The 26,296-nt window shown below is 36.8% G+C and overlaps 1 protein-coding gene across 1 annotated transcript in view; it reads left to right on the top strand.

The window, feature by feature from the left end:
* The window catches only part of glra3 (glycine receptor, alpha 3), a 66,904-nt gene extending 40,851 nt beyond the window's left edge, over nucleotides 1-26,053 (top strand). Inside the window, exons 4-9 of the mRNA XM_065265543.1 lie at nucleotides 4,737-4,960; nucleotides 7,386-7,468; nucleotides 9,343-9,480; nucleotides 14,756-14,970; nucleotides 15,937-16,086; nucleotides 23,392-26,053. Of these exons, the coding sequence (XP_065121615.1) occupies nucleotides 4,737-4,960; nucleotides 7,386-7,468; nucleotides 9,343-9,480; nucleotides 14,756-14,970; nucleotides 15,937-16,086; nucleotides 23,392-23,667 (1,086 nt within the window). The 3' untranslated portion in view covers nucleotides 23,668-26,053. The remainder of the gene's footprint in view (nucleotides 1-4,736; nucleotides 4,961-7,385; nucleotides 7,469-9,342; nucleotides 9,481-14,755; nucleotides 14,971-15,936; nucleotides 16,087-23,391) is intronic.
* The last annotated feature ends 243 nt before the right edge of the window (nucleotides 26,054-26,296 follow it).

The following is a 26,296-nucleotide window of genomic DNA, read 5'->3' as shown; positions in this document are numbered from 1 at the left end:
GAGTAACTTAATATTGTAATGCATTACTTTTAAAAATAACACTGCCTCCTTGTTTACTGTTATCTATGCATACACAAACAACAAAATAAACAAACAGCTTCTGTGGCCCAAACCTTAGTTCAAAACATAGCTAAAGCATATCAACCATTACTGAGCTAACGTTTAATGTATACAATGTTAGCAACAGATCGTTTAATTCTTGTTTCTCTGCCAAAGTAAATTTTGGGCCAGGTGCGTTGCTTTCAATGTCATTTTGCTGATCTTTAAATAAATCAAGGTGTCATTTTGAAAGAACATTCTTTACATTATGTTGCATGATTTTATGTAAAAAACACAGCTATCTTGCTGACATGTAATAAGATAGCGCTAAAATGAGAAATGATATCGCACAAAGATGTTACCAGTAGAGCTTCATGGCTGTGTGTCAAGGTCATGGATGGACTGAGACCGCTGTAATGCAATCTTTTGGTGTTATCAGGAGCAACAATCCCTTAGCATGTGTACAGTATCAGTACTTTAATCATACTGTAAAGCATTAAGATTCACAGCTGTTCAGATCAGATCAGTCAGTGTTTCACATGAGCAGTTTCACAGAATTGTCAACATCTGGACCATATGTGTTCAACTTATGGCCTCCACAGCAAATGACACCCAAAACAAATTTAGACACACAATACACTTGAGATTTGATGTGCAGTGTGCGGTATTAAACGGCATCCCTCAGATTTGTTGTCCACATGTAGGCTTCACTAGGAGGAATTAACTCTGTATAGCCTTCACTATATATCATATATGGTTTACAGCTACCCTTCTTAGTCCCAGCCCTAACCATCTGGTACTAATACGAAACAATACAATCCCTCAATATTTGAACGGTTAGATAATGCCAACATACAGAAGCAAAGAACAGTAACACAACAGGGAAGCCCTAAACTTGTCGTCCATTTGGGTGACACATGATCAGCAGCTCTCTTCAATTATGTGATGTGACTACATTCACATTTGTTCCACCACTTGATGTTTTTACGTATTAAACAAGAATATGTTTAAATGTTAAAGGGAAAATTGTTTTCAAACATCACTCGTGATATAGATGCTGTATCTTGAAAAATATTTTTTCGTGATCTTTAAACTTGAGACAATGCTTTATATTGTTGTTATTTATTATTTTATTTTTTCATTTGTTTATGAGATCGTGAAAATCTAAACTGGTGTAGTTGTAGTCTCAAAACAACACCTCTGGACAGTTTTCGATTAGTTTCTGGCCTTTCAGAATCCTGAAACATCTGCTTGCTATGCCAATGTGTTTGAAATCCAAGGATATTGAAAGCTGAGCAGCCAAGTTCACTGCACCAGAAAGGATTAAATAAAGGATTGAGCACTGGTCTGGGAGCAGAGAATCCATAGCATCTCAGGATTAATAGTTGCTCCGTAGTTTGCATAGGATCTTACTAGTATTTAATTATCTTTTTCAACTAACCATCACTAAACATATGGGCTGTGAAGTTGTTGAAGCCTTAACGATTTTCACTTGTAAATGCCACAATTTTTGTGAGTTATGCTGACAATGTGTGTGTTTAGAGATGTCAGCAGTTGTGCTGACAACATGTAAGTGAAGTGTTGAAATGCTATCGTTCCATTACAGAAGCCACAGTCCTTTCACACATATGTACGGAGGTGTGATATATCACGGATGGCCGGTTTATGGGGTGATTCACCCTTGATGCCGATCTCGTTCGAACATGAAATCACACAGCAGATGCATGAAGATTGGCATGGGACACTGAGGGTCCACAGTGGGTTAAGCGCTCACAGATGTTATGCATAGGGTCCTGGCAAGGCCGAAATGTTAAGAGGGCACAATCAGCCTCAAAGTTTGTGCTAAAACTGGCAAAAGATAAAAAAATCTGTAATAAAAGCAAGTCAGAGTTTATCAACAGATATGTTTTCCATTTCTGTTACGTTTGCAGCTTCTTCCCAAAAACTATCATTGTCTGGGAAGTACAGTAGAACATTGATACTTTACAGCTCTTCGCATTTTTTTAAATGATCGCACTGTCTGCATCCTTAAGAAATTTGCGAAGATCCTAAAAACTTGTTCAGTGTCACAAACCGTTTCCCTGTGGAACGACACGTGCAGAGTCTGTTCTAGAGACTTCTCATCCAGAACTTCTCATCTCATACCCTACAACTAGGCTTTCTCTAAAAAAAGACAAAGATAGGATATGAAAACTGCCTGGTTCTTTATCCGCCTTGTTGCCTAACAAATTATATCACCCACGCGCTGTCACCTTCCATTCATTATTAGCGAGTGTTTATCTTAGTTGCTCTGCAGGCACAGTCAGGCTGACTATAGTCTTGTACATACTATTGCTTGTTTACACTGTGAAAACAGGTGGTGCTAAATAGCATTAAATGCTCGTAATCACAGGGGAACCTTTTTAGTGCTATATAGCACCCACCTATAAAGCACCTATGAAAAACCATACGGGGTGATAGAGCACCACTATAGCACCACATATGGAAATAAAGGTACAAAACTGTACCTTCTCTGTCACTGGGGCGGTACCCTTTCAAAAAAGTACACCTTTGCACCTAAGGATTTCATTTTAGGACCTCAGAAGTCAATTCTGGGACCAAAGAGAGCTTATTAGTACCTCAAAAATACATATTAGTATCTTAAAGGTACAAATTGGTACTAAATGTTTACATATCTGTACCTAATGGTCCATAAAATTACATTTTTAAAGGGTGCTGCCCCACTGACAGCTAGGGTACATATTTTGACTTTTTTCTAACAATGTAGGTCCTAAAGGTACGGTAATCTACCCAAAATTGTATTATGATTTGTATTCCTGTAAAGGTACCAAAGGTACAGCCCCAGTGACAGAAAAGGTACAGTTTTGTACCTTTATTTCTGACAATGTTCTACAGGCACAATATAGTTCTACACAGGTACTAAATAGGTGTTATATATGGCACTTAAAATTGTTCCCTTATGATTACGAGCCAGTGAACCACTTTTAGTGCTTTTTTGCACCGTTAGTTTTTAGAGTGTAGAACAAAGCACAATTGTTCAAAATGGATGCTCTTCTCTCAGGTTTTTTATTTAGATTGTTAGATTTTAACTTATTGAATATACATTTGGTACTAGCATCCATTCTACAGGATAGTGGTCAACACTAAATATCAACACTTAATATTCTTCTTCAGATATGTAAAATATATAAAATAAATGGTTCTTTAAAGAACATTTGACTAAATGGTTCTTAGAGGAAACAAAAAGGGTTCTTCTCTGGGATCGATGTGAAGAATCATTAAATAACCTTTATTTTTAAGAGTGTAAATAATGATCTGTCTCATCAAACCAGTTGTGACTGGATCATTTGAGATGTAAACAGATTTTCTTTATTACTCATATGTAACTCGTGCTCCAAGGCAAGAATTTGGCATATATGAAATTGCCTTATATTATGTGTTCCATTATTATTCACTTCAGCATGTCAATTTACCTTTGATTGTGGTACCATAAACTACATTCAAAATGTGTTTTTGTTCAAATGTGTCTCAAGGCAAATGCAAGGGCATATTATAACATGTTACCATGTCAGGTTGACAAAAGATTTTATTTAATTGGCTGCCATGTTTCACAACAAACAACACAAGTTCTCTCCTGTGAAGAGGGGAATTATATATTGAAAACATACGCAGCGTGTTAATAAGTATTGAACATGTCACCATTTTTTTTCCTAAATATATTTCTAAAGGTGACATGAAACCATAGATTTCCATAAATTAAGTGATGTGTAATTATATGAAATGACACAGGCAAAAGTATTTGACCCCTGAAGAAAAGGAGGTGCCAAAAGGCATTGAAAGCCTAATAAAAAAGCATTCCTGCCCCTTGTCAGTGCAAATAATAACAGCTGGTTCGGTACCAATGGCCTTTAAGATAGGGTCTCATTACCAAGGTGTCATGCAAGAAACTTCATGATGGGTAAACTGATTGAGGATCAAGATACAAGCCTAATAATTTCATGAAAGAATAACAATTTTAAAAGCATGTAGCGATAACCTGTCACATTCTCACAATTTTGAAGGTCAATGGAAAATAGAAAAAAATCCCCATTTGTAATTTATTTTAAACAGTGGTTGTCAGCTGGTTTAGCTTCAAGGCTCATTTTACATTTTACAAGTAGTGATCTTATACAATGCTAAACCTATTTCCCTATTTTATGTTGTCCTAGTCGTTTTTTCTTTTCCTTTAGTTCCTCTATGGTATTTGAGGATGAGGGCATGTTATGTAATATGCCCCTGCTGGCATCTGTCTGATATGACTAGCTTTTACAACAGAATGAATTTGTGCCAAGATAATGTCAACAGCAAAAGACATGGGAAGCATTTTCTCATGTTAGTAAACCTGTTTACACTGGTATCTTCAGTGCATAATTATATGTTTAGTTTTGAATTGCATTTTCCATTATGTCAGAAAAGACCTGACCCATCAGCCCTGATATAAAGCGCTGTAAAAGCTACTCTACAGTATATACTGAATACTTGTCATACTACTATGAAATTAAGCAATCGTTCTCATTTCCATATACGTTTCGGCAGCTGTACACGTTTGTACACGAAAATACCCATTATGTCTGATTTACATCTGACAGAAAGGCATGTTTTACCTCTCCTGTTGCTGTTTTCCTTGACTGATGTTAAGCCTTGCTTTTTACCCACAGGATTACAGAGTGAACATCTTTCTCAGACAGCAGTGGAACGATCCTCGGTTGGCTTACAGCGAGTACCCGGATGACTCCCTAGACCTGGATCCCTCTATGTTAGATTCCATTTGGAAGCCTGATCTGTTTTTCGCCAATGAAAAAGGGGCGCACTTCCATGATGTCACTACTGACAACAAACTCCTAAGAATATTTAAAAATGGAAACGTCCTTTATTCCATCAGGTGAGATTCAGTTAAAATAACTGACGCATGGGGCAACATTCACAGTCTTATACTCACAAGACTTAATGGCCCGTAAATATGAGAGAGTTGTTGGAACATTAAGGTTTTTTGCGGAAGAGCATTGCATTAGCAGCCCAAAAGTCATGGGGTAATTCAAGGAGCAAGATTATAAAATTATACTTTTAGGATATGTGTGTGCCAAAATGCATAAATGTAAATAAAGGTGCTCTTCTAGCTTAATTGGCAAGACTATTGCACTAGTAATGCAAAGGTCATGAGTTTAATCCACTGATCTATATAAATGACTGGATTGCGCATGACGTCACACTTGTGAAGCCACCGCGCCGCCATGTTGGTATACCCAAACGTTCTATTAAATCAATGGACGTTATCAGATTTTAATGATAAAACATCACTTTACTCGTCTTCGTTTTTATATGTGAAGTTACCATGTACATTATTACAACACAAAAGTCCAAGGCATGTAAATAGTTATTTACTGAAAGTTGTACAATTTGCGTTTTAAACAGTTATTATACATTCATCTTTATTACAGTATCAGATCAGCAGACAGACCGCAGCATATTTAGTATTAATGACAATAAACGTGCTCATTCTGAAATCTAAATAAATAATCATGCTTTGTACCGTATGTGCATGCAATAATTTGCTAGTTTTGTAATTATGTTATCTAAACTTACATGTTACCTAAACTTATTTAGAGAAATAACGCTGACCGTCACAGTGTAGCTGAATGTCAAACAAAACTTTATTTATACCCGTGTCATTAACAAATGCAACAGTCACACTCACCTTAACGGTTTTTTATAAATCCATTATCCTGCCCGATTAAAACATAAACATTGCAAATAACACCAGAATTAACAAATAATTAACGTACACATATCCTAAAAATTAACCTTGTGTAACTGATACGCTGTAAAGGGGGTACATTTTGATCATGATTTTGAATGGAAGTCAATGGCGCTATCTGCCGGTTGGGTATACCAAGATGGCGGCTCGAACTCTGCGCTGGCTTCACCTCACTCGGTTACGTCAAGCGTTCTATGCGCAATCCAGTCATTTATATAGATCAGTGGTTTAATCCCAGGTCGCATATGTACTGTCTGAAATGTTAAATTGAATGCACTGTACGGTCAGTTGCTTTGAAGAAATGCATCTGCCAAATGCATAAATATAAAATACAATGATTGTCACAATTTGGCCTACTTATCAGCACAATTGTTATGAATACATATCAGCCTAGTACAACTTCTACATTAGCATCTGGGAATAGCAGTAACAATCCACAACCTAGTAATCCAGTTCTTTTAAAGGGAACAGAGAATGAATAACCATTTTTACCTTTTTTTTTGTTGAATAATGGTAGTCTACCCGCATTCACGAACATACAAAAAGTGTTAGACATGCTAAACATCTCAGTCTCATAGTAATTCCTCTTTTAGAAATGTCAGCCAGAAAACGGCCCAATCTGAAAAACTGATGCTTATAACATCACAGGCATCTCACTGCCCCTCCACTTTAAAATAATTGGCTACATTTTTTGAGTGGCAGCAAAGTCAGCCAATCAGTAATGAGATTGCAAGTCAAGCCAGTAGGGGGAGCCAAATAGGTGCAAAACCACTTGTTTAAAATCCCCCACCCTAATAGAGCTATCTGAGAGAGGTTTTTAGGAAGCTTCTAAGGCATTACAGACCCAATCAAAAAAAAAATTGTCTACATGTCACATCACAGAACAAGGATAAATACACCATTCAATCATTCTATGTCACCTTTAAGCAATCCATGCTTCTATAATAATCCTAAATATAACTTCCCTTTGAACTCTAAAATGTAACCAAACCCTCAGAAACCCAAGATTTCCAGGGTAAACACAGCTTCGCTCAACATTGATCACCACACAATTCATAAAAAGCTATATGAGGACAACATCACTTAGGCAGCATGAAGGCAGATGGGAATTGTGGGAGTTAATAGAGGAGTGAATTACGTAAAGCTTTGAGGAGAGATGACAGAAAGCAGTGCAGATGTCAAACGACAGAGGATTCACTCCGACTGCCCGGGGAGAAAGTAGCGTAATTAAAACATAGCCAATCTGCAGCTGCCAGACTTGTCTTTCCTTTGCCTTAACAATCCTGTTCAGAAATCTCACCACTCCGGTGGCTTTAGAGGCTCAAAGCCTTTTTGATTCCCTGCTTTGTATGAGCCACGGATTTGTGCATTACAAATTCAGAGGATGAACGTGGAATTGCATTAACAAACGTGCACATACAATATGAACCTGCACTTGGCTGACGAATGCTTTGCCATGCGTTATATCAAGGAAAGCACATATTAGAAGCCCATATTTTTAGGCGTAGTCATCCATGATTCACAAGATCTACGATCTTCATATGATTTTCAGGTTGACTCTGACGCTTTCGTGTCCGATGGATCTGAAGAATTTCCCCATGGATGTGCAGACGTGCATAATGCAGCTGGAGAGTTGTGAGTAATCTCGGATGACTACTTCTTATCAAGAGATTGTTATGTAACCCCTCCCTCACCTCTTTTTTTAGATTGATGTGGGAATACAGTGTCTATCATTTTATAATTTAACTTCAGCCGGTAGTCAGGATAAGGTCAACAGTAGCTTTGATGTGAAGTTTGTTTGGCATCAGTGCTCAACTGGCCGGGCATCCGCCCCTGAAGACATAAAAGTACTCTATACTGCTTTTAAAAATACAACTTTAACACTGATAAAATTAGCAAATAATATTAATTGGAAGTTGGGCCATCTGGCTAATTGCTGCAATCTTTTCCTGGGCAGAAACAAGTATCGCATCATTCCTTATAACAGGAAGTGAAAAGGAGGGGAGAAGGTTATTTAAAAAACATTTTAGATAGCATGCATATGTAACTTTGAGACATAATGGTAACAAGATTATGTGTTTACAGCCTAAGTGCAAAGTGCCTGGGTAAATATTAGTGAAAGAGCTTTCTGCTGACTTGAAAACAAGGCACAGCCCTCTCAATCTCCTCATGATGATTGTTCTTCTACTGGGGTTGAAGCTTTTAAGAAAATTAAGCACCTGTGTCATTGGGGATCTGTCTTCATAACTGCTCATTTCAGAGTAGCCATGTTCATTTTAGTAACTATTGGCACTTTTTCCATTGAACCTCACGGTTTTGTTTGGGTCAGGTCAGCTCACCTCACTTTGGCTTGGTTAGCTTTTCCATCGAGTTTAGTAACACTTTGGAGTGGGGGGGATTATAGGCGTGTTGTTATATTTGCGCTGCCTACTGCTCTGACATCATACAAGTGAGAGCGTCGTTGTACATTCCCATATATTCATTTATTTCTTAGTCCGCCACAAAATTAAAATTGACCACCACAAATAGATGTTTGCACACCGCGTTAATCACTACCTCTGCGTCAGTCGATGCGCTCCGCTGAGCCTCATTTAAGTAGCATTTAAGCATATTTGCGGACGTGCTTGTCGTGAATGTGCTGCCACAAACTGCAAGTCTGGAAAAATAACTGTTATGGTGTTCCTGATTCTCAACCTGTGAATGTTTTTCATCGCTTAAAGGGAGTTTGGGAACTTACAGCAAAGCCCAGATGACAACAGGTTTACTCGAGACAGCGCAAGCTAGCATGAAGGTAAAGCTAATCTTTTGACCAATTAGTGAGCTGCAGTGTTTTCGCGTCATGTTTTGGTATCAGCTCGGCTCGCTTGGAACCCCAATCGAGGTGGTACTAAAAAAGTATTGGGTACTAAGTACTGCACCCAGTGGAAAAGCATCCAAAAGTAAGCTGACCCGACCCAAACCAAACCTTGGGGTACTATGCAATGGAAAAGCACCAATAGCTCATTGAAAATCTTATGTCAAAGATTATTTTATGTTCTAGTCCTTTGCATCATGTGGAAAATACTCTTTAGATGAAAACAGACTACTCACACAGTTCTTAGTCAGTCAGATGAGATCTAAGACATCATAATGGTTTAGGTAATGTAATTGTAATGGTCCGTACACACTAAACTGTATTTAACTTCCTGTTATATGAATTTTGCGCTCGGGTTAAATATTTTCAACTTGCGCCAAGATGCGTTTGAATATCGAGTGTTTTTCGCAGCAACTGCGCTGCCCAATTCGCGTCATTTGCATCGGCCGACACGAGTTCGGGTCTATTCGTATCTTTGCATTGACTTTGCATGTATTCTACTCATGCAAATCATTGAATTGGTGTTTGGTGTGTAAAAGAAGAATTTTTGTCGCTTGGAATAACCTTGGTACGATATTACCAGTGCCATTGTTATTGCCTTTATTGTAATACTCCATTATCAAGAAATCTAACATTTTTATGGTTATTTTCCTAGTTGGTTACACAATGAATGACCTGATCTTTGAGTGGCAAGCGAAGGGACCTGTGCAGGTGGCTGACGGACTGACCCTACCTCAGTTCATCCTCAAGGATGAGTCTGATTTAAGATACTGCACCAAACACTACAACACAGGTAAGTTCCAAAACATCAAATATAACAAACAAATCACAATATCCCACCAGAATTTTTTTAATGGAACTGCAATAATAATATGTGCTAGCATCAGTTAGCTTAGGAACTGTCACAGTTCTGTCATCTTGTAGATGCTTGTTAAACCTTTTGTTAGTTGTGACAGTCTCTTGTCTTTGATCTCACTCTCAGTTTTTGTCCTTGGTGTCAGGATCTAAACTAATCTACCATTTCTGTAATTTACCATTTCTAGTTTGGCATTGTTTGCCTTATGGTTGGAAACCTGGCTCATGTGCTTCATGGTCTGATGTGTTCTGTGTCAAAGCAGGGATTGGAAGTGCATGGTCTTTGTTTTTTCTATGCCATGTGCTCTCATGTGATTTGTCTTGGTCCCACCTCCTCATTAATTATACAATTATTAATTAATTCCCTTTTCCTGCTTCCCTCATTACGCTACACAGTTCCTCACCTATCTAAGGATATGTTTACATGTCAACAATATCTTTAAATTGAGAAGTTTTTCTTTGTGTTTCTGAAACGATGCCTGTTCACACAGATAATTTAAGTATAATTTTCAAAAACGTACACTTTGAAACTAGTTTTCAAAAGTTTGTGTTTTCAGGTCCCAAACACTATATTGTTACTGTATGTAAATGAACAGCCAGAAGGCATAAATTGTAATCCATTTTTAGTTGAAAGCAGCACTGTGCAAACAGCCCCTAATGTCCTGGTGTTAATGCATTCATGTGCTAGTTTGTTACTGTTTTTACTGTGTTTTGCTCTTTTGAGTCTAGTCATTGTTGGGCGGCAGTGGTTGAGTGGTTCATGTAGGTTGTCTACAAATCGGAAGGTTGGTGGTTCAATCCCCGGCTCCATCTGACCAAGTGTCGAGGTGTCCTTGAGCAAGACACCTAACCCCAGCTGCTCCTGACGAGCTGGATGGCGCCTTGCATGGCTGACACCGCCGTCGGTGTATGAATGTGTGAGTGAATGGGTGAATATGAGGCAAAATTGTAAAGCGCTTTGGATGGCCATTGGTCTATGAAAGTGCTATATAAATGCAGTCCATTTACCATTTCTTTAGTTTGTTTTGTTCCAGCTTTTTTTAGCTGTGGTATGGTTTTTTTTTGTTTCACCCTCCAGTATGTGTCCATGTTTGAAATTGGAACATTGAAATTAATCTTCTAAACAAGCATGATGGCATCCGGATAAATCACAGTGTTATAAGGCACTGTATAAAAATCAGAATTTCTGATTCACGGACAATGTTATAATGTCTCCAGGTCAAAAACAGTGGTGGATTGCAGAATTGTCTACTACATCCAATAAAAATGGGTTACAGTTACAGCATATTAAAGTGTATGTGTGTACTGTACTAAAAATCATGTCCACAATTGTGGATATCCCTAGTGAAGTTGTGTGTGCTGGCCTTGTGTTTCCCCCCATGATTTGTTGTAGCCTCAGAGGGCTTTTGTGACACACTGAATGATGCGGTTGGGTCAAGGTTAGGTTGACTCAAACAAGTGACCACTGTGTGTGATGACAAAATGAGAGAGATCACCTCCCAAAAGATTTGAGGAGACATGAAAAATGTAAAAGTAGGACAGGAATTAAGCAATGTGGACTTTTCTCGAGCACTGTGAATGTTTAATGCGGGTTTTCAAAAAAGACAGAAACTGGAATTATTTGTGTGTTGTCAGTGTATGCACATCGTGTTTGTCTATTGTAGTGACCTAGATGAGGATTAAATCACATTTTATGGCAAATCACTGTAGAAAACCAGTTTATTCCTAGGGGTTTACATACTTTTTTTGCCACTGTATTTGTAACAAAAGCAAAAATTAAAAAGTAAAAATTATTACGTTTTCTTCCATGCCAAAAATAATTTGGATATTAAATAAATCTCATGTTACATAAAGATATTTTGTAAATTTCCTATCGTAAATATATAAAAAAATTTGTGAGTGGATGCAGTGCTAAGGACTTCATTTGGAACATTTTAAAGGCAATTTTCTCAATATTTTATTTTTTTGCCCCCCCCCCCACAATCCAGATTTTCAAATAATGGTATCTCGGCCAAATATTGTCCTATCCTAACAAACCACACATCAATGGAAAGCTTTCAGGTGATGTAAAAATCTCATTTTCAAATAAATTGACCCTTATGACTGGTTTTGTGGGGCAGGGTCACATATGTCAGTCAAATTATTCCCTGGACCCTCTTCAAATATCTCACTTAGTAATGAGATCAATATTGGCAAATCAATATCGTGTATTGATATTGATTGAGTTAAGAGATGTGCGTCCAAATAAAAGTGGCGTGGATTCATTAGCATTTACCCATTGTAATTTCTGTAGCTATTGGATTGATTTAGTGTATACTGACAACTACATATCAACACATTTTACATACATTAAACATGACATAAGCTTAAACCTCATCATAACTACAAAATAAGCCTAAAAATTCAATAATTCTACTGGCTATAATGTATTATAAGTATAAGTATAGCCAAAAAAACATGTTGAACATGTTGAGGTATGAGGACCTTTCTGGAGGCACTAATTTAAAAACGGCTGAACACTTAGGACTTTATGTTTCTGCCCATGCTTTTATTAAGTCTACATGTCTTACTTTTACACTGAGCTAATATCTCATATCTTTAGGAAAGATCATTAAATAAATGCATGTCCTGATCAGTAATTATGGATGCTACAGTACAACATAAATTTCTGACAAGGTCTACATGGCTTTTTACTTTTACTTTTCAAAATGCTTGAACTCAGTAACCTTTACTTTTATCACTTTCTGTTTATTTTTTTTCACTAGCTCTTTGTTATACTTTTCTTGGCAGTTAATGCACAATGCTTTATTACTCTTAATCCTGTTTCTGCTGCCTGCCAAAAAACTTCACCTGTGAAAAGGCCACTGGTTTTACGTACTCTGCAAGTATAAACAGCAACTTTTGAAAAAAGGTGTATTTGAGAAAGGTGCAGTGAAAGCTGATGTTCACGTAATACAGTTATGTGCTGTTTGGGCAGTAAAGTGCTGAAAATTTGTCAAAATGTCCAATCAGAGCAGACAGAATAACAGATGACTTTCTCTCATAGAGCTGTGATTTAATGTCTCACTCCAATACATTTTATATTAAAGGGGTCATATCATACATTTCTTTATTACTTAATTTTCTCCTTAAGGTCCAGTAACGACATTTGCTATTACTTTTTAGTGGATCTAGGAAGTCTCGAGCAGACCAACCACTGTTTTAGTGGAGACATACGGTTTTAAAAACATACAGGTTAGATCATTTGGAGATGCCAAATTGCCCTTCCCCCCAACCTGTGTGTGAATTAACTTGTGTATTGATTAACCAGTTTTCACCATGAATATAGCCAAAGATGCTATTTAATGCAAATTCAGATGGCTTCATTCATTGTTGCCTGTATATAATCCACATTTATTTATCTCATCTGCTGCAGACCTATCCGATTGATTGAAAACCACTTAGTGTCCAAATGGCTCTGTTGCATCTATTTAGTGTGGCATTCATTATTCATTGCTTGATCTACAGCTTTGGTCCTGGAGGGCCGGTGTCCTGCAGAGTTTAGCTCCAACCATAATTAAACACACCTGAAGCAGCCAATTAAGGTCTTACTAGGCATACTAGAAATATTTAGGCAGGTGTGCTGAGGCAGGTTGGAGCTAAACTCTGCAGGACACCGGCCCTCCAGGACCGAAGTTGCCCATCCCTGATCTACAGCATATTTTATAAACGTATTTCTCTGGCATTATATATGGTTTGCCCCCTCTTTCAGAAAAGCCTTTTTCCAGTCTCATTATTCATAAAAACTGCTCTATTTTGCATTGGGGTTTTAATTTGAAGAAACACAGAGGTTTAATAGAAGGTAACCTTGCAAACCAATCAAACTTGCTTTTAATCACCACCATGACAGTCTCTCTGACCACTGGTTCATTATCACTTCTTTAATGTGATATCCTCTCTCCAGTCTGATAAGTTGGGCATAGGGCTTTCTGCATGGCTGCTTACGCATTTCCTCCTCAATCTGATAGCTTTTCCTATTTTGCCATGTGACCATGCCCACTCATACATCTGCTCAGAGCTCATGCATCTTCGTCAGTTGAGTCACGGGTGCGGGATGTGAAATAACCACATGGTTCTGCTTTGGTGATGTCACACCGGGTTTTCATCCCCAGGCTAATGCTTCGAGTGCAGCAAAAGCCAGTCAGTGAAAGGATGGATCTTTTAGGTTTCCTAAATATGTCAATTAAGCATAACATTAAACACAAAAATCCTGTTTATGATGCTCAGTAATAATAAAAATTTATCCCTAAGAGGAAGACCATAAAGATTCTATTTTCCATCTTAATGGGACACAAATAATACAACTTAACCATCGCCTAAGATACGGTACAATCTTTTTAACCAAATCTACTGTAATTAACCAGGATGTTTGGTTGGGTTGTTTTCTGGGCCTGCAGCACTTTCCAATTCTGTCCTGTGAACGCTGGGTGATGTCAGGCTCCATAACACAGTCTGTCAGCTGGTTTTTCCCTTCCTTTACATGTTTCTGTTGCTCTCAGCTACATTCTCAGATCACTTCAGCTGCAGATTTGACTGCAATAGTTGCTCAAACTACTGAAAAAACATAAACTGTATGTGTTAATGTCAGCATATTTGTTTTTGTGTGTGAGAGAGACAATTTTTTAAGCACTTATTGCACACTGTATATGTGCTTTCAAGCAGGGTTACATTATATAGCTTACTTCTTGCTGGTGTTTACATCCCTTTTTTCCTTACTTTTGTGCATTCCAGCTGGAGCGGAGGGCCGTTTGAAATTTTACTAGATGTAAATCTATCGGGGACGGTGGAAAAATAGAAAGGAAGGACTCTTGTGTGTTTAAAGAAAGACAAGCCTTTTCAAAAATTTGTTTTGAGAGAGACCTTTTGAAATGAGTTTCTGCAGTTGTTTACCGGTAACATATTAAACCACTGAAACCAGAAGCTTTATAATATGAATTTCAGTGGGAATTTAGGACATTTTGCATTAATGATACAAAAGTTTTTTCTCATTTAACATGGATCTCAAGTTTTGCACGTGTACATAACAGCTCAAGTGCATTTTGCCATTTTATTTGTATTTATATTTTTTAGTTGTAATGTAAATTGTTATGCTGATATAAATAATAAAATCTGCATTTTCACAAGTGGACTACCTACATTTTTAACCCCATTTTCACACCCTGCTTTTCTACCAGGCAAGTTCACATGCATTGAGGTGCGTTTTCACCTGGAGAGACAGATGGGATACTATCTGATCCAGATGTACATTCCCAGTCTGCTCATCGTCATCCTCTCCTGGGTCTCGTTTTGGATCAACATGGATGCAGCTCCCGCCCGTGTTGCTCTAGGTATCACCACGGTACTCACCATGACAACCCAGAGCTCTGGATCCAGGACATCCTTACCTAAGGTCAGACTCCGCTCTGTGATCTCACATCTAGGGCTGTAACGATTATGAAATTTGGCTGACAGTTAATTGTCTAATAAATTGTGATGATTGTGGCGATTAATTGGCTGTTCTATTTCTTTGACATTTAATTTTCATATTTTTTTTGGTTTGTTTATGAAATAATTTTCATACATTGTTGTGATTATTTAAATTAAATTAAATTAAATTATATATATATATATATATATATATATATATATATATATATATATATAATTTAATTTAAATAATCACACCAATGTATGAAAATTATTTCATATATGTATTAATACACATAACAAATATTTAAAGTAATTTGATACCGTCTTGTTTATACAGGAGCTGTAGCTCCCCCTTGTGCTTTTTAGAGAGATGTGCAATCATTGTGGTGATCTGAATTGTTTGATCTCATTGCGATGTGATGATTATTTAATCATTGTGACAGCCCTACTCACATCCACACTAATGTGAGATCAGCACCCTGGTTTATATCTATATGAGTGTAGATTACTAGTCTCAGATCAACATTAAAGTGTCATTTCTACCAGCACTGCTATGCATCCATTTTCTTCCATTCTTACTTAGTTATCATTTATTAATGCACCCCATAGTGGAATGTGTAAAGATCACCCGTGTGTAAAAGCAGGCGGATAGTGTGTGTGTGTGTGTTGCATATTTAAAAGCTCATAAATGCTACATTGAGTTATGTAACATAATTAAGCATTCAAGAAAACAGGCCTTTTCACCTTGCAGAGCAATATCTCTGAATTATAGTGGCGTAGGCTCAGTGTTAATGACAGTGGTCTTTCATGAATAAATTAAATCAGGCCGATCCCTGGGCTGTTCAATATTACAGTGGCTGGGCTGTTGTGCAGACTGGAATGAAGAAGACCAAAGGCTAATTAAGACATCTGAGTACTAATGTGTTTATCTGTCGATATCACGCAGGTATCTTATGTGAAGGCTATTGACATCTGGATGGCTGTGTGTTTACTCTTCGTCTTCTCTGCCCTGCTGGAGTACGCCGCAGTCAACTTTGTGTCACGGCAACACAAGGAACTTTTGCGTTTCAAGAAGAGAAGGAAGAAGTCCGGCAAGGTATGCGATTTGTGTATGCACAAAATGTTTGCTTCCTGAAACTTGACTAGAATCTTTAGTGTGCATGCACACCACCAGCAACTTTATCCCTGTGTTTTACTAGTCTCTTTCAATGAGGTCCTTAGGAGGCGTTTGTAATTGTGGTTGTCCTTGTAACAACTATAGACAAAGAGTAAAGGGGGTCGCACACTCATGTTATTAGTTTGGAGAAATTCATCTAGTGAAATTCAATCTAAGACCATGTCCAATTGTCCATCTCTAAATTGTAAGGAATTTAAATCTTTAATTTTATGGTAATGCTTTACATGAAGGTTTGAAATTAATATTAACTACTAAATGCTGCATAAGTGCAGTTCATTATTAGGTTCATGTAAACATGTGAAGAGTTTAGTTGCAAAACTCCGTTGTTTTAATTTTTCAGAAATCTCGTTTTTTGGTTGTGCATTCCAATTAATATCAGTTCAACTGCAGTTAGTTTGTTTTGATTTAAACCTTCATAACTTAAAAAATACAGATAAGTAGCACCATAAAACAAAATAATAACATGATAAGATAATAATAAACATGTTTTGACAAAAATGTTAAAAACTGAGTTATCTCGCTTTGCAACAAAACTCTTCATGTAGTTAACCGATCTAAGATCATGGGCGGGGAAAGATCTTCACAGAACTTAGGACGCACTTACACTATCCAAACCACACCCAGGTGCATTTGACCCCCAAAGCCTGGTTCGTTTGACTAGTGTGATTGCTCTGTACCGTGCCCAGGCGCAGTTTAGTTAATCGCGCCCTGGCCGGTTTGCAGAGGTGGGCTCGAGCACGGTTCACTTGGGCTCAGACGTGGAACACGGAAGGAGAGACGTCAATTGGGTCAAACTTAATACTGCTCTCTATCGAGCGAAATATACTAAAATCAAGCGTGAGAAAGTCAAAACATTTTACTGTTTTATAAGTTGGGTAAGAGCGCCACCTAGTGGATAATAGAGGAAATATGGCTTTCCATAAAAACTCATCATTGGCAGCAAATGGTTTTCTCTTATTGCACTTAAAATCTGTAATTTCTTTTAGCCCGTCTGCACCTCCCCCTGAGGGGGTCTGTGCATGCCACTGGTACACACAACGGCAGCGCCTGATGGTGGCTGTCTGCTGTGACTCTGAACACTGCTCAAATCCCTGCTGCACCACAGAGCGCCACTCACATAGTTTATCATTAAATAACATCATATTTGTCCCAAATCATTAACGATTAACATAGGCTGATAATGCATATAATGCATCTGGAAGTAGACTCTGACTAAGCTCGTGATATTGAATGTGCACATCCGGTGTACGATACCTGCGAGTTGTCATACACGCGTATGTGCTTCTGCCCGGTATTCGACCCCCTTAACTGTCCTCTCAGTAAATGACTAAAGACAGATAACGAGAATTCCACTGCTTCACTCTCATTGGTTATCGCTCACGAAAGTCGCTCGTCATTGACATAAAGTCGCCCACTCCCTGCATCAAATTGTTTGTGTAGCCGGAAATCACCCTGCACTTTGGAATGAGTTGCCGCTATCACTGAAATCCCTGCCAAGCATGGATACTATTAAAAAGGATTTAAAGACTTATTTATTTTATAAAGCTTTTGGCATCTGATTGGTTCTGGGAACTTTGAGTGATTATGTGTTTGATTTATGGTGTCATGTGTTGATGTTTAGTTTTTGTGTATTTTAGAATTATTGGAATCTCTGCGTAATTTTGAAGTTGTTTAACACTCATGGACAGCACTTTGGTCCATTTTAATGGTTTTAAAAGTGCTTTATAAATAAAAGTTGAGTTGAGTTGAGCTTTCATTGAAATAAAAGAGATTGCTTTGCTCAGCCATTGCTAGTCGCTGGCAGTGTGCATGCAGCTTTAATTTTTTATATTCTTTATGAAGTATCTATTGAGATAAGAAACTTTCAGATGTTATGTTTAGAGATTATCATTCTTCAAAACCCTAGCAACCACCTGCTGTAGCTGTCTAACACAACACATTAACATTTCTTCTTATAGACATATATACTTGATCTCTGGAACTGATACCTTGTCAAAAAAAAAAAAAAAGGTTTCATAAAGATGAGGGATGACGGTAAACATGGAACACTGTGTAAAGAAAGGTTTGGCAGCCAGGCAAGAATTCAAGGATTTGTAGTTAACATTGTATGCATTCATTTTACACAGTAACATTAGCAAAGTGTAGTAGTTGATAAGCTTTAGCTATGATTTAAACTGTTATTTATTTTGCTTGTTATCAGAAATAATCTACTTCAGAGGGACTCTGTTGTTATTCTTTGCTAAACTCTACTGATGGAGATTCATTTTGGGGCACAAAAACATTCACAAAATTGTTACAAAACTGCATAAAACAGACATCTTGTCCAATTCATTAATATTAGTAGACCAGAACTGAAGTTTGAAGTTCAATTTAATTTTGACAGCAAACCACACAGACTACTAAATTGCATTAATTAATGATTTTCAGTACTCTTTTAAATATAAAGGTTCCCAAAGAGTGACTTCTTGTGTTGTATAACCTTTCTACCTTTGTGCTGCACAAAAAACTGCTTTTCATCTGAGAAATGTCTGTCTTTAGACTACAAAACGATCAAAATAAAAAAAAAATCAAGTACCTTTAACTAGATGTTTTTTGGGGGGCAACCAAAAATGGTTCTCCATCTGGTATTTGCTGTGGAGAACCTATATAACACCTTTATATGTAAAAGTGTATGTTTAATGAAAATTTTATTGACAGACTATGCTCTTGTCTAATACAGTTTAACTTATTGGATGTGCTTGTTCTGGTAGGCAGATTGAGCTGATCTGAGACACTCAGAGATAAGATGATAGTATGGGTGAAGTTCTTAGGTGAACACAAATTAACATTGATCTGCCAATCTTATTCCTGCACATTTAAATTTCAATAAAATCCCTGGACTGTTATTTCTGCACACATACAACACTGTCTCCTAGAGGTCAAAGGTGGTTAGTGCATCTTTGCGGAGTATCTACTGTAGCTACATAAATGAAACTTGTTTATTTCAAAGCATGTCGAACAATACAAAGGTCAGATTGCCATTTGGGTCTGTTTCAACACTGTGCCATCAATAAATTAATATTTCATGTGAGCAGAGATGTTATTTCCCATGGTGCTGTGGAGCTGGAAGATTATTGACTCAATGATTTAAAGCTTAACCAGTGGAACATTTTTGTGAATTTTTAAAGAGAAACTAGAGAAGCAATTAAGCTCAAAACAGATTTGCAAGCAGTGGAATGACACGGTCACAGTCAGAATAGTATACGCATTTATATGATGCAAGAATTTTTATTCATTTTTACATGCCTGTACTTTTGTATAATTAATATTTTAAATGCCACTCTCTGTTTAATATCTCATGTTGTATTTGTTGTGATTTCAGTCACTTTCACAATCATAGGCATGTGTCTACTGTAACATGTTTGATGTTGTATCTTGCATGTTATGAGCCATTATATTTTTTAGCTTGCATGCTTTGCGTTTTTTTCTTTTTTCGATCCCCTGTGGTGCTGAAAGACTTTCAATCAAACGTTTGATGAGGAGCCTACCGAGTCATTGCATCTTATCACCAGTGCAGCACAGAGCCTGTTTATGGATCAGTAGGCCAGCTCGACGAATCTAATGAAATAGAGAGAGAGAGAGAGAGAGAGAGAGAGAGAGAGAGAGAGAGAGAGAGAGAGAGAGAGAGAGAGAGAGAGAGAGAGAGAGAGAGAGAGAGAGAGAGAGAGAGAGTCGAGAACTTTATCTCTGTCTCACCTTTTGACTGATGACTAGGGCTGGGTATCGATTCAGATGTTCCAGATCGATTTGATTTCGATTCACAAGCTATCACATCGATTCGATTCCGATTCTCGATTAAATTTTCGATTCTGGTTCTCATTTAGGTTTTTATACTCGATTCCCGATTCAACTCAATGAATATAGATTTAATACACATACTATATTAATGAAAAAGAACAGTGAACAGCAGTTTACAAGTGGGTAATTAATAAAAAGAAATTAAAAGCCACAACACGTCTTGCTTGCGAAATCTAAAATGCTTCCATTCCTCCGTTCAATGTTTGCGGAAATAAATATGAAAAAAAAATTGATTCTGCTCTTTGAGAATCGATTTTTAATCGACCATGTTTTAAAAAACGATTAATCGAACAATCGATTTTTTTGCCCAGCCCTACTGATGACGAGATCATAATACAGTCACTGACCTTACAGATACATATGCATGTGCACTGCTAAAACAGTATGTTATGACATTAAAGATGCCAAATAAATATTTGGTGTCCCCAGAGTACGTATGTGAAGTTCTAGCTCAAAATACCATATAAATCATTTATCATGTCATGTTCAGATTGCCCCTTTGTAGGTGTGAGCAAAAATGTGCTGTTTTTGGGTGTGTCCTTTTAAATGAAAATGAGCTAGTCTCATGTGTTGTGGTTGGATAGTGCAGATTAAGGGGTGGTATTATCTGACATCACAAGGGGAGCCAAATTTCAGTGACATATTTTCACATGCGTGCAGAGAATGGTTTACCAAAACCAAGTTACTTGAGTTGTTCTTTTTCACATTTTCTAGGTTGATGGAAGCACTGGGGACTTAAATATGGAAAAAGTTAGATTTTTTATGCTATGTCCCCTTTAAAGCTGCAGTCTGTAACTTTGGCCTCTGTATTGCCATCTCTGATTGATATATAAAATTGCAGTTATTTGCACAGTAATGTTCGCAGTAATGTGTGCGTTGTGTTTCGCCCCACTACTCTGCGTGTCTGAATCTGATGTCTGTGATTACTGCATATAATCTGTCATTATATACATCGACATGACAGAAGTGCATCCTAGTACATCCGCATCCGAAAACAACCGATCCAAACCCATATTAATTGTCATTTTCACCCATCCACCCAGCGGATGTGCTGGCAAACCTGTGGGAGGCACTAAAGTGAAGTAATATATCTGCCGCGTTTGTACATGATAACGCAAGTGTTTTAACAGATATCTTACCGGTTCAGAGGAAGCTGTCTCTACTCCATTATTGAATCCCTTTAGATGTTGAAAAACCCAGCTGATATTAACTCTTCTTGTTTTAACACGAGCTGAGCCATGCTGAATGTGCAATGACAGCTTTTACTAGATAGATTCCCTAGATGTAAACTGACATATTTACATGCCGTTCCCCAGATGATCGTCTTTTGAAACTTTACAGATTAAATGCTTCAGTATTGATGACACGTTTAAACATGTTTAGCAACTGTTTTCTAAACAAGCAACACAGTTCCTTCCAGAGCACATGCAATTATGTGTTTCAATATTGTTTTTCAATATTTTCCCCCGGAAAACAAAACTAAAAGCTCAAATTATAAATCATTGTTATAATCTTACAATTGTTAATTGGGGCAAGGTAAGGAAACAGTTTTAAACAAAAAAATTTTACATATTCTGTTTTAACTGAGAAAAAATGTTACGGATTGCAGCTTTAAGTTAAATTTTAATATGGACGAGTTATATCACATTATGATTACAAGAGTTACATAACTCTTTTGGCAATTTGTAACTCCTGATGCTCAGTATGTTGCACTTAATTTATTGCACCGTTGCTAAATTTTAGCTCCAGTGAATGCAGTATGTCTGTCATTGCTCATTCAGCATGGCTTAGCAATTTTTCAAAAGCTCTGAAAAATCAGCTAGTCTATGTTTCTTGTTTTATGTGTTTTATTTTATTTTCTACTAACATATTATAACATGTTAATAACATATTATAATATAAATGCTGTTTTTTAAACAGTTTTTTTATTTAGAATTATGTTAGGCAAACACCTAAAAACAAACATTAATTATTATAGTAAACTCCTAATAGTTAATTATTATTAACAGAACACAGACATATGTTAATGATCCATGTAATCATTTTAGTCATTCTTTATTAAAACTTCCCCCCATTTTTAGAATAACAGTAAACTCATTAAACAATGAAATATCACCAGTGATGGCTCGTGACTGCTCTTCCAAGGGGCACAAAATCAAAATATGTGTTTGTAATGTCATGAGTGTTGCTCGTGTTTTCAAAATATGTGTTTATTGCATCATGTGAATCATGTGTTTTGTCAAAATAAGTGCCTGCTTTATGATAAAAGAGATGCTCAAGTTAAAAAAAAATACACGCAAGACACTCCCTTAACAGTAAACTCTGATTACGCATGAGATTATGCAAGTATCTGGCAAACGCAAGCTTCTCTTTTATCATAAACCCTTGAGACGCCTCTGCAGCAGGCACTTATTTTAACAAGTCACGTGATGCACATAGGTTCACATACATATTTTGAAATAACAAACCACACACATGACGGGCTACACACATGTGGTGATGAACTTCGCCACCCTTGAAAAAGAAGTCAACAGCCGCCACTGATGCAAAAATTATGTTGTGACTAATGACAATTCCGAATAAATTAAACTATGTCATATTTTCGGAGTATAATTTAAAATCTCTTTATTGCTTCCTAATACGGTTTAGGTAAAATGTGCCTGAATGTAAAAATTTAAGTGATGCAAACCATTTTTGGTTCTTCAAAGAACCATTAAGTCAAAGGTTCTTAGAAGAACAATTTTTTTTATCTTTTTATAATAAATAAACTTTATCACTACAAAGAACCTTTAGTGAAAAAGAAGCTTCTTTGGATGTTAAAGGTGCTTTAAAAAACCATTCAGTGAAAAATGGTTTCTGTATTGCATCATGAAGCCCTTTTTTAAGAGTGTAAAAGGAGTTCCCATTTATGATGGTTCCCCTCTCTGTAACACTTTATTTCGATACTCCACTATAGACATTTCACTTGCATAAGTAACTTTGCAACTACTTATTAACTACCAATCTTCAGAGTATTAGTAAACTGTTTGTTTAATATTTACTAACATTTTATTGTGATGGTTCCCCAACAGATATTCTACTCTGAATATCAGTATCCTTGCAGGTGCATGTCAACTAACTCAACTAACCCTTACCTCTTTCCTAACCCTACCCCTTACAGGCAACTAATAATCTAATGACAGTTAGTTGACATATAGTTGCAAATAAATGAGAGTTAGTTGACATGTAGTTTCAAAGTTATTTATAGTTAGTATAATGTCTAAAGTGGACTATCACAATAAAGTGTAAGGTAAGCAACATGTTGTATGAATAGGGCCCACGAGGTCATCTTCATGTAGGAGTACCATAGTCCTGATTTCCTCTCTCTGTATCCTTTCCTGTGTTTAGGAGGAGGAAGTGCGGGAGAGCCGGCTGAGCTACACACCCAATGTGGGGAAAGACGGAGCTGTGCCCAAAGCTGCTAACAATGCTGCCACAACCCCCTCTGACCCGCCTGTTGCCCCAGGCAAGAGTCATGAAGAGATGAGAAAAATCTTCATCGATCGAGCAAAGAAAATCGACACTGTGTCCCGAGCTGGCTTCCCTCTGGCCTTCCTGTTTTTCAACATTTTCTACTGGGTTCTGTACAAAATCCTACGCCATGAGGACGTGCACAAACCCTAGACAGAAATGTGTGGCATGTTGTATCTTGGGAAGTTCGGTAGCAACACAGCAGCTGCATTGAGGAACTTGTTGCAACACTTTCTGCCAGGATTTATGCTACACACTAACAATGACTACATGACACTGTGATGTCAAGGTTACTTAGTTAATACTTTGAATACTGTTTGTGTTGTACACCCATATGAGGACAAAGCACTCACTATGCAATGGATGGGCATCCCTAGGGCCTCTGAAAACACCTGCCTGCCCCATGTACACCCCAAACAAAAAGTGTTCAGTACTCAAACACACCTGTTTAATGCAGGAGCACTGGTTCACAGTCTGAAGCTGTTTACAGCCCTTAGTAAAGGCTAATGTGTTTTGCACTGGTTTTGTCATCTCTGTTGTCTTACAGGTTACTGCCAATGTTTTGTGTTGAATTTTTGATATACAGATATTTTAAATGCCAAGTGAGAACAGAGATGTATACAAATTTAAAAACATAGTCTGTAATTTTGATCATAAGAAATTATAGATTGGTTTTACTTGCATTTGAACAGCGTTTCACCCTTTAACAAAAATATTTATAATTTTGTCTGAATTGCTCTAAAACCAGCATCCATGCCAATAAAAAAACACATTCAGAGCTAAATGTCAAGAACCAGCAGAAAATACATCATAATATTTGCATCCTTTTCACGTTCTTCTATTTCTACACATGTTTACAGTTTCAGTTCGATTTTCTCAACACAGTCTCAAGGCAAGTCATGCTGTCTCTGTGGCACTACTTTCTTTATTGTGTCATTTAATATCTTGTTTTCTCATCGTTCTTTCCAATTTTTTAATCATTGTTGCTTGGGGTTAGGGTTAGATTTGCGTTAGGATGTAATTTTATGCATTGGTTTCTACATGTTTTGCGTCCGCTTTTAAAACTATGTTCACCTGGAGCTGCGGTTAGAGTTGGGGTTTGGGTTAGGAAGTCGCAGAAAGTGATTCTAACCCAAACCCCAAGCAACAATGGTCAAAAAATAGAAAACAACGATGAGAAAATATCAAATAATATGTAATATAAAATGACTCGATAAAGAAATTCAGGTCACAGACACAAACAGCCATTTATAGAAATTCGTACTGGGAAGGACAAAAAAGACATTTGTCTCCAGAGACATGAAAAACAGCAGAAATTTGTGTCATCAAACACAAATAAATAAATAAATAAAAATTGTTAATATAACACGACTTGCCTTGAGACTGGGTTGATTTTTTTTATTACTTTATGCATTTTCAACTGAAACATTTTCTGTTTTTTACCATGTAAGGGACCTTCAATGGGCAGCATTCTTTTAGTGACCACAATGCAATTAAAAACATACAACCCCATTTTAGGTTTTAAACAAAAGCATTATTGTTTCAGAAACCATAGCAAATCACTAAAATAATGCCAGCAGTAAATACTTCCTGACATGTGTTGCAAATTCATGAATGGACAAAATAATTTAAGGAGGTCTGGTGAAGGCAATGACACAGTCAGTCTTTCTCCACCCCTCCCCCTTGTTTCTTTCAGTCAATGTGATTTCCAAAACAATATAAAAAATGGGAAATCAAATATTGGCATCTTTAAATTGAGCAGTTACTGTGAATAAACTGAAGCAAAAATTACTATTTACTACATGTATGGTATTTATTTGGGAATTATGGTATCATTTTTGGCCCAGCTACTGGCTAAAGAACAGCTATATTTAATTTTCACTTATATGAGAATTTATACAGTAGTTGTTCCTAGTGTATTTCAAATCGGTTACAAAATATAAATATTAAAATAAATACAGTTCAGTTACATATTTTATAAACCATTTCATTTCATTTAGTACAAATGAATTAAACATTTTATAAATACCAGACAGTAATCTTAGTTTGTTTGAAAAAGGTTTACACAACGTTCAGTCTCACAGTGATTTTTAAACAGCACCTGACATCAGCATTTATTTATTATGACAGGTATACAAGATGTTTTTATGTATTTCCATTAATAATGGAAGAGCGTTTGTAATTTATTTTGTACACACATTACTAAGTGTTATGCATGTACTCAAGTTTTTTTGATGTACTTCATTTATCAATGTAAAAAAAAACTGTGAGTCCAGATGTTCTCACTGCTATCAATAGCACAATAGAGAGTGCAAGTGAGAGGCAGGCTTTCTTCCAAGTACATCTGTAAATACTTTTGCACTTTTCGTTACAGTATCCATGTTACAAATATAATTAATCACAGCAGGCATAATATTAGAATATACGTTTTTTTTCAGAGGTCAAATTTGTTGTTTATATATAATAAAATACTAATCAGCACTGTAACATGATACTCTAATGTAAAGTGTGACCGTTTTCATAAGATTAATGAAGATCAGAACGACTGAAAATAAAGATGTTTGTTAATGCATACTCTGTCTTGTATCTACTGTATCTTGGTATTCAGTCACTCCACACACTCCTTAAAATAAACGTGCTAAGGGCTCTTCGTAGTGATACCATATATTTGGTTCCACAAGGAACCTTTTAGTCAAATGTTTACTTTTACGAATCATTTATTTCTTGTCTTTTATAGTCTGTATAATCTTTTCACTACAAATTACCATTTTGTGCAACAAAA

Source organism: Paramisgurnus dabryanus, chromosome 4 (assembly GCF_030506205.2).
Source record: "Paramisgurnus dabryanus chromosome 4, PD_genome_1.1, whole genome shotgun sequence".
NCBI lineage: Eukaryota > Metazoa > Chordata > Actinopteri > Cypriniformes > Cobitidae > Paramisgurnus > Paramisgurnus dabryanus.
The sequence above is the reverse complement of the archived record's forward strand: the minus strand, read 5'-3'. Positions and strand labels throughout refer to the sequence as shown.